Source organism: Coenobita brevimanus, chromosome 23, assembly GCF_032717465.1.
Source record: "Coenobita brevimanus isolate Jiangsu-jjx chromosome 23, ASM3271746v2, whole genome shotgun sequence".
Taxonomy (NCBI): Eukaryota; Metazoa; Arthropoda; class Malacostraca; order Decapoda; family Coenobitidae; genus Coenobita; species Coenobita brevimanus.
Window position 1 is genome coordinate 48,207,326 of NC_136976.1, and position 10,000 is coordinate 48,217,325.

The following is a 10,000-nucleotide window of genomic DNA, read 5'->3' on the forward strand; positions in this document are numbered from 1 at the left end:
GTACACTCACTCGGAGCATTACCCACATCACATCAATACATCGACTCAGTATTTCATTCCATACTAACTTACTCTATCACGCCCATCCATCACCTCACGGCATACCATAACACCAAACTCGTCATATCCACTGCAAACCATGAACTTCAGCATTCACACATCACCGTAATTCTTAACAGCACAACAGTCCATCCCACCACAGCAATAAAACAACCACGGCCACTTCATCCCACCTTGTCAGCAATCCATCCCATCACTGCATCTATTCCTACCTCAGCACTTCATCCCTTCATAGTCGTTCACACCAAACTGAAGCCTTATCTGCTAAGCTTATGAGGTTTTCTGATACGACCGCCTCCACTTATAAGTACTACAATGGGTGATGTGTTCCAGGTCTTATGTGGCACCAATGTATCTGTTTGCGTCTCACGTCTACTACAGTAGCTCGACCACGCTAACCAGGTTGTTCCAACACAGCATAAGTGAGACGAATACAATTATACTTATAGTATAACGACTCAACAAGCACCCGTCCGCAGTGTTGACAAGTATAAGTGAAGCCGGTTGTGCATCATTCTTAGGAACTTAAATGTGCATATTCCACTTTACTACAGTATTTTCTTGCATATATTACAGTAATATCCATAGTGTCCACAAAGGACAAAAAGGCTAATAATTATATCAATGTGAATTTTATTCAATATACAGGCAAGGAATCAGGTGGTATGTGAGTGTCCTAACCTACGAGAATGATGAAGTACGACGCCTTGGAAGCCGAAACATCCACTGCACACCTTGAGTCACACAAGTCCATACCATCACACTGTCACATGGCACATCATATCCATCCATCGCAAAGGACGTCAAACAACCCAAATCCCACACTACCGTCCTCTATCCTCTATACTAAACAGGTCCATCTCTAGGCACCCACCTATCATACCAACACTAAATTAAGCAATGTACATCTTATCACAGCCTAATCACCATTATTGGCCATTATCACTACACAGGTGAAGATAATGTCTTTCTCAATTCCTCCAAGTCTCCATGAACTGAGTTGGTTTCTGCCTAAGCAAGAATGTGTCTTGCATATTATCCCTATATCTGTCTGGCCTTCCTCTGCCATCTCTTGGCACTTCCCACTTGTTCCGTCTATAGCCTATCCTCTGCTGCCCCTATGGCTCTCTTCAAGTATATTTTTAGAGGGCTTAGGAATCCACGTTTTTTTCGTATTATTGCAGTCAGTCTCATACCAAGGACTATTTAGTACTTCTCCGATTACTTACAGTACAGTTGTTTCATTTCTGCTGTTACCTTTTTCATTTCCAGTCATGTCAATGCAAGAGGAAATGCTCATTTCAGACCTAACGACATTTGTTTAATGCACCAAAACCCCGTCATTCATAACACTGCGTGATCCCCTGCTTCATAGTTTATCTTACACTGACTCAATAGCTAGCCCGCGATATTTGATTCGAACTATGATTACATTAACAGGTTTGTGCTAACAATGACCTCGCTCTTTGTCTGGGCATACAATGTCAATATTTCAAATACGTTTTGTAACTTCTTTAGCTTTACCATCAGACTTTGTAGGCTATACCATCCAAAATTAACTTGATTAATGGCGCGTATGTCATTTCCAACAAGCATAAGACTATTAACATGCTATCCATCAATGTTTACACTCTGATGTCGTACATATAAATTATTATGTAACTTGCACAACTGGTCTTTACGTCTTGTTCTTACATCTCAATATATCTTGAACATTTTTCTCACTTAAACATTCACAAAAACCTACACAAGCATGGTAAAAGATGGCTTACACTGTACATGGCTGACGATATGATGAAATGAGTGAATACGTCCACCTGGTTCCATCTAATGTTACGGCTTTATATTACTCCACAACACACAACTGAACCGGTACGTATTCATAAGAAGCAAGAACGACACTAATAACAAATCACAACGCTTCCCACCACAACCACCAGTCTTCAGCACCGTACTGCACTTACCAACACAGGCCATTAAAATACACTGGAGTTCTAAACTGAAATGGTCTATACTGCACCTCGCATATTGTTACATCAGACGTAATGTTAAGTACACTGACGATAATCACAAACATCACACACGAAAAAAAACACCTTAACCGTTTTAGCGTGTGTAAAATGCCATATTTTATATTCCTGTTTTCCCAACACGATTTTAATTAACTTGTAACTAATTTCTTGTCCTTTAAAGGTTCAACACAAACTTGCAAGTGACTATTCGTCCTTTCAAGGTTCAAACAGTCTTGGAAGGAACTTCTCGTCCTCTAAATGTTCAAAATAAGCTTGTAACTGACTACCGTCCCCTAAGTCTAAAGGTTCAAAACGGTCTCCTGAAGGTTTCAATACCTAAAAAAAATCTCTTTCTGCCACCGTCAAGTTATTTATTATTTTGAGTATATTCTGATGTTGCATAGATTACAGAGTGCACCTACATCTTGGCCCGAGCCCCGTGCGTCCCCGAGCCTTATGCAGGCCTCACACTCCACCACACTGGGCTGCTGTGACCTGGCTTCACCCCGCTCTTACTGCCCGCCCCAGGCAACCCCCACCTGTCCTGCCAGCTTCGCCACCTTCATAATATTTTACCTTTAAATAAAACATGAACTGACTGCTTCAGGGTCTCTCAAAGGACTGAGTATCTTGTACTTATCTTTACTAACCTGCTTAAGATTTTCCCTTTATTCTTCCTTGCAAATTAATCATCCTTACTAACTACAGTGTGTGTACTTCCACTTTACTATAATATCCGTAGAACAGTATCATTCCCGGAACTGTGTATTCATACATGCACTATCAGTAACTGACATGGTGGGATAACTAGATGGCTGCCGCCACATCAACTCATCCAAAGATTTGTCACACACCTACCACAAAGCCCAACCCTTTCGTCCTATAAATAAATAGACAGACAGATAGATAAACAGATAGACAGATAAGCAGCCAGATATGGATGTATATAAAAAAAAAAGTGTGTGTGTGGGGGGGAAGGGAAGGGGGGTTGTACGCAAGCAGTCTTCAAGCATAGGCTTATAATGATGAGTCTATAATAATTGACATGAGTTAATTGTATCAGATAAAGCCAAGGAGCTGCGGTAAGCAGCACCAATGAGAAGAGAGAGTCCGCCCCTAGAGCCTTGAGTGCTTCAATGCCAACGTTATTTGAGGTTATCTTTAGAACAAGACCATAATCACAGGTCGCAGGTACATATACCAATAACTGGTCTGGCTAGGTGTACACACACACACACACACACACACACACACACACACACACACACACACACAGAGAGTAAAACACTAGCATGCTTCTGTGAAACTGGTAATAAAGTGAGTGATGGCACAGACTCATAAAGGCACAGGGTTGTACGATGGAAGCCAGGCTGGAAATGTGGTATGTGGTGGACAAGTGGTATGTGATGGGTGAGTGGTATGTGGTGGACAAGTGGCATGTGGTGGACAAGTGGCATGTGGTGGACAAGTGGCATGAGGTGGACAAGTGGTATGTGGTGGACAAGTGGTATGTGGTGGACAAGTGGCATGTGGTGGACAAGTGGCATGTGGTGGACAAGTGGCATGTGGTGGGCAAGTGGCATGTGGTGGACAAGTGGTATGTGGTGGACAAGTGGCATGTGGTGGACAAGTGACATGTGGTGGACAAGTGACATGTGGTGGACAAGTGGCATGTGGTGGACAAGTGACATGTGGTGGACAAGTGACATGTGGTGGACAAGTGACATGTGGTGGACAAGTGGCATGTGGTGGACAAGTGGTATGTGGTGGACAAGTGGTATGTGGTGGACAAGTGACATGTGGTGGACAAGTGACATGTGGTGGACAAGTGACATGTGGTGGACAAGTGACATGTGGTGGACAAGTGACATGTGGTGGACAAGTGGTATGTGGTGGACAAGTGGTATGTGGTGGACAAGTGACATGTGGTGGACAAGTGACATGTGGTGGACAAGTGACATGTGGTGGACAAGTGACATGTGGTGGACAAGTGACATGTGGTGGACAAGTGGTATGTGGTGGACAAGTGGCATGTGGTGGACAAGTGGTATGTGGTGGACAAGTGGCATGTGGTGGACAAGTGGTATGTGGTGGACGATAAAATGTAAAGGAGAAGCAATATCTGAAGGGAAGGTTTGATGGAGAGGGATGGCAGGGAAGATCGGTGTCGTGTGGTGGAATGGAGCACGGAGGATGCAGTGGTGTGAAAGGAATGGTGAATGCCGACGAGTAGAGTGAACAGCATGGTGTCAGCGAGAAATATGAACAACAGTATCCTCAAAAAAAAAAAAAAAAAAAAAAAAAAAAAAAAAACAATCACCACCACGATCATCATCAAAATCATCATCATATTATCGCTATTTCCAACCCGTAAATAGGGCAAGCAAATGGGCAAATGTAGACTTCATCATTATTCAGGACAGGATGCCTGATATTACTATCCCCCCCCCCCGACAGATCCGGATATTTTACAATACTCTGCGTGTGTGTGTGTGTGTGTGTGTGTGTGTGTAACAGGGAGAATTGTAAAGCAAATGGGCATGGTAAGGTAAGGGTTGTATAGGAACAGGGGCTGAAGGACACGGCAGGTATGAAGAAGCAGGTAAGGCGGACAAAGGCTCATGATGGCTAAGGTGGGTGAGGGGAGAGGTGCAGTATTTTGGGGTGAGGGGAAGCCGATGGCAGGTGAGGTGGGGTGAGGGGAAGCCGATGGCAGGTGAGGTGGGGTGAGGGTGTGGGAAGGGTAAGGTGAGGGGAGGACAGCAGCACCTGGGCAGGATGATGACCCTCGCTCAGCCTCGCTACCGCTCGTCCCTCCCCTCAACCTCCCGGCTCGGGCCAATGACTTGTGGCTTGCTGACACAACACAGCCTCCACCAGCACACACGAAATGCGCAGGTACATTATGCGACACCAGACACACAGTCGGACAAAGATAGCCCAACATACAGACAGCAGCAGTCTGAGATCCTGGTGGATATAAACTGACGTTCCACATGGAATTAATTTGCTATATGATAACATAAACGCCATAATAACCTTTAAGATTAAAGGGTGACACTATTCCGCTTCTATTCATGACTTGTGACAGAGATGAAAGCCATGCACGACGAATGAGTGATGGTGAATGACCAACAGGCCAGTATGGCTGATGGAGGTGATGAGGGCCGGTCCATTCTGCTCCCACTCTGCTCACCTCCCCGCCTTTTTAAAGACTTTCATGTCAAATGATGTCTAGCCACACTTTCACACTCGATACCAGACTTTACGGAGGGTCTGGGAACCGATATCTCCCGACATGCTCCACAGGTGTCCACACTATGTGGTCTGGCTGGCAGCTGGTGGTTCATCAGCGCAAGAGTACGAACAACTGGACAAATTACTTATCGTCTAATGACTTATTGCACGTTCTTCAATACTTTCAGTATCTTCTTCTACAAACTGACTATCGAAATGATATTCAAATACCGGTAGCTAATGACTGCTTTTCATTACTTGTGGCAACAAATGTATCCCCAACTATTTCCAGTACACCTAATGTGAAGTGGGTAACTGCATGACTCTCGCTTCATCTCTCCCTAAAGGTTTTAACAGACAGACATCGTAAGCTCAATGGTAATACCGAGGACTGGACGAAATATTCACATCAAATAATGTTATACTAAATGGGTATCAATACGCTGATATACGTGGCACCATGATGAGGTGTGGAGGGCGTGCAGTGTGGGAAGGCTTGAGGCGGCGTGCACTGAGGTTAATGACGGTACCGTGTGGGTCATGGTACTGGACGTCCACTGTACATGTGTTCTGCTCTTAATTACTCAGTCCACACACATCTGACAACCTCATATTCTTACATGGACTCTTACGCCTTTCTACCTATATTCAAACATATCAAGTTCTTGTTTCACACACCATTCTCTCTCTCTCTCTTCCACACACAAATTTTCCACTCCACCAACTCACAGGTATTCTTTCACCAGAGCTTCATGGACGGCACGTCATTCCTCGTCTTGCAGTGCTTGGTACCTCCTCTCCAACCTTCTTACTCCACCCCAACCTCATTCGCCTTACTCTTCATCCGTTCTTCTCTACTGTACTTCCACACCATACCACACACGCACCTAACAATCTCTCTCTCTCTCTCTCTCTTTCCTCAACCTAATGCAGTCTGTATCACTGGCCACTCTACTCACCTTCACTCTACCCACCTCTTCCTTCACTTCAGTCCCGTCCTGTCCTTCACTCCACTCCACACTCTCTTTTCTTACTCCAACGCATTGAACTTAACTCTTTCCACGTTTTTTTCTCGTTTTACAGCTAGAAAGAACCGTAAGGTTTGCTCTCTCTCTCTCTCCTTCCCCAACATCCCCCCCCCCTACTCTGGGTCTTCCCCTCCCCTACCAGGCTGCCTCCCCGCTCTCCGATCTCTGGTTTACCTTGCACCACCCCCACCCCCACCACCACCACCACCACCACCACCTCAACTTGCACTTTTCACCATCCACCCTCACCACCGCCACACTTTCACTGCTCTGCTCTGCTCTTGCTCTCATCTGTTCACTTCTGCTCTGATGTTTTATACTAGGTGCTCTAATCTGGTGTTCTGCTCTTGTTCTTCTGTTCTGCTTCGTTCTGTTTAGTTCTGGTTCGGTTTTGCTCTAGTCAGTTCTGCTTTGTTCTTGTTCTGCTCCAATGTACTGGTCTGCTCTTGCCTAGCGTTGCTGCAGTCTTTTCTAATCTATTGTTCCGTTTTATTCTGTACTGTTTTCACCCACCACTATTTCATTCTGCTCAGCTCTCTCCTCCCGTCACCACTACGCCACGCCATCACTCTATCCCTACCCGCTAACCCAGCACCATCAGAAGTCTCGCCCTACCCAAAAAAAAAAAAGGGTCAAACAGAGAAGTCCGCCTTGCACTTCCACACGAAGCTGTACAAATTACGGTCACTATTCCCTTTCTTTATACGGTGCGTCTGAAGGTCCAACTCATGAGACAAGACCCAACCAACCCTCCCTCCTCACCCGCCTGAATATTACTAGTCAGTCTGGCATGATTGTAGCCTTTAACAAACTTTCCAGACAACTTTGCACTATTTTGACCTTTTCCTCTGATAAATTTCGGTGGTAACGAGTCATTTTTCCGCTGCCTTAGTAACATCAATGTCATCTTTTCCTCGAGGTATATGGTATGTTAACTCCTTCACAAGTACGATGTTTGTTTTGTTTTACTCTTGCCACGACAACATTCAGCTTGGGAAAGACCTCTTTGGTAAAGACGTCAATGAATGCTTTATCAAAACTCCGATCGTTCGAAGTCTCCCTTAACTTGGATCAAAATTCCTGGAGGCGACATGTCATTACAATGAAGGAATTTTGCGATGCATGGTGGAAACTCAATGTTAAGAAGGCATAAGCAGCATGCAAGTGAACACTGATTCTTTCACCGAAATAGCTCTTTTCATTACCTTTCTACCACCAAGTGTTATATTCAGATAAAGTGAGACTCCAAGGTGGGAGTTAAAACATTCTTCAACAGGTTAACTACTTCACTACGAGAATTCATCTCTATGCTGATTAATCTGCTCAATACACACACACACACACACACACATATATATATATATATATATATATATATATATATATATATATATATATATATGATCATGGTACTGGAGGAAATAATAATAATAATTATTATTTTCTTTTTTAAGAAACGCCAACGAGCTCCCTCCGGGCACAAGACTACGACCTTTAAACACATTATGTTAGCCCCAATTCCCACTATTCAAACCCTCCTTTCACTGGGCTGGTGCGGTACGGTCCATTCTTTGCCTTTCTGCCCCTCCCATACTCCCATCACAAGACACACACACACACACACACACACACACTAGGTGAACTACAATTCCACACACCAGCGATCATCAGTTAAGACGGAAACACTAGGTGAACCACAATTTCCTATACCAGCGGCCACAGGCGCCTGGGCCCGTGCACGTTTCCTTTTCAACAAGTATGGTACACTCTATTAACGTCTGCCATCCCCACACCTCCGTTGTAGATCAGACAGGCACATCACGGTCTTTAAATTCCCACTCTTAGGGTCGCCTTCCACATTCAACAGGTACCGCACATTATTTTAAATTCTGCCTCTCCCAAGTTTGTGTCATACGTCTGAGATACATTACGCTGGTTCACATTAAAGGACTGTCAAAAACACCATCAGTTTAAACAAAAATACGTATATTGTTTCAGCATCCCCTCCCAAAATCCAGTCATAAATTAGAAACAGGCACATTAAGGCAGCTCTAATATCTTCTTTCTACATAAAAACATAAACAGGGCAACGGATGTGGCTGACCCGTGACTGTGGTGAATCACTTACCCCTTCACTCCCTCTGAAGGAAATCTTTGGGCTGGCGGCGGCGGTGTTCTGAAATGAAAGTAATAATGAAAGTCAGTGCGACGGCAAAAGGAACGGTGGGAATAATGCAGAAAGTTGGACTGCAATAAGATTCCTGCACAAATGACTAATTTGATATATACAAGGAATGGCAACAACAAAAAGCTAAAACTGATAGTAACGATTAACTGACAATACAGAAGACTGGGAATAAATACATAAGGCTGATGGTAAAGATTCACAGATCTAAAGTCAGTTCAAAATACACAAGGAATCGGAATAAAAGAGGCTACAAATGGCAGTAGGGACTGACACTTCATACTAATTTAATATACATAAGGAATGGGACTACCACACAAGGTTAATAATGACAGTTTGGAATCAAGACCAAATACTTTTCTTAAAAATAAAGACAAGGACTAGAAATAACACAGAAGAGTACATCACACCACAAATATCAGAGTTCAGACCAGTAATAATTTGCTATACACAAGAAATGGAATTAGCGTTACCCTGTGGGGTAAATCATATTTCATATTATATATATATATATATATATATATATATATATATATATATATATATATATATATATATATATATATATATATATATATATATATATATATATATATATATATATATATATGCAGAGAGAGAGAGAGAGAGAGAGTATAGAATCATTACATATTTACTATGCATAAAGAATGAGAACAACTTGTGAGTCTAGGCGGCGGGGACTTAGCACTCGATGGGCAGAGTATTTAGCCTGAAGAGTTCATCTATCCAGACGACTGATAATCATATGCATGGATGGATGGATGGCCAGACAAATAAAGGCAGAGATAGAGACAGCCAGAGAGATGGATGGACTTGCGAGTAAATCGATGTGTTATACTCCCACAGAAAGGCACGGTATTGCACAACCTGCATATGAAGGCAGAAACAGGTTGTCCTGTGTGGGAAGAGGGTAGCTGGATTGCTTAGGGAAAAAAGGGCTGGGAACAACCTTGTACGGTAAAACGGCAAGCAAGGAGTCATTCCGGCAAGATGTGATGAAAGATGAAGTGTGAAGTTAGGGTGAAGGATGCACATGAGGTTAGGATGGAGGATGAACTGAGGCTAGGATGAAGGACGCACTGCGTGGTGTACAGTAAGGTTAGGATGGAGGATGAACTGAGATTAGGAAGGTGACTGTACTGTGAAGTGAGGATGGAAGCTGCCCTGAGGTTATGAAGGAGGGTGTGATGTGTTATGAAGGAAGGAGGGGGCACAGGAAGCAGGGATGCAGGGGGCCGGAGATGGAGGGTGTCAGGGTGGTGGTGGTGTCCGTGGGGGAGAGAGGTTGCCAAGCAGGAAGAGCAACACCACCGCTACTGGAGGCTGTCAGTGTACCCACACCACTACCCTCTGCTAACCCTGCAACACAAACACTACAAACTAACACATCTCTTAACACCTTCAGGCCCATGACCATGGATATCTTTAGTTTATTTTTGCTCCCTCCAAACGGTCGA

General features: G+C 43.9%; 1 protein-coding gene across 1 annotated transcript in view; it reads right to left on the reverse strand.

Annotated features, from left to right (window-relative positions):
* Positions 1-10,000, reverse strand: part of Su(Tpl) (Suppressor of Triplolethal) — a 326,655-nt gene that overhangs the window by 110,010 nt on the left and 206,645 nt on the right. Inside the window, exon 2 of the mRNA XM_080267257.1 lies at positions 8,466-8,513. Within this exon, the coding sequence (XP_080123383.1) occupies positions 8,466-8,513 (48 nt within the window). The remainder of the gene's footprint in view (positions 1-8,465; positions 8,514-10,000) is intronic.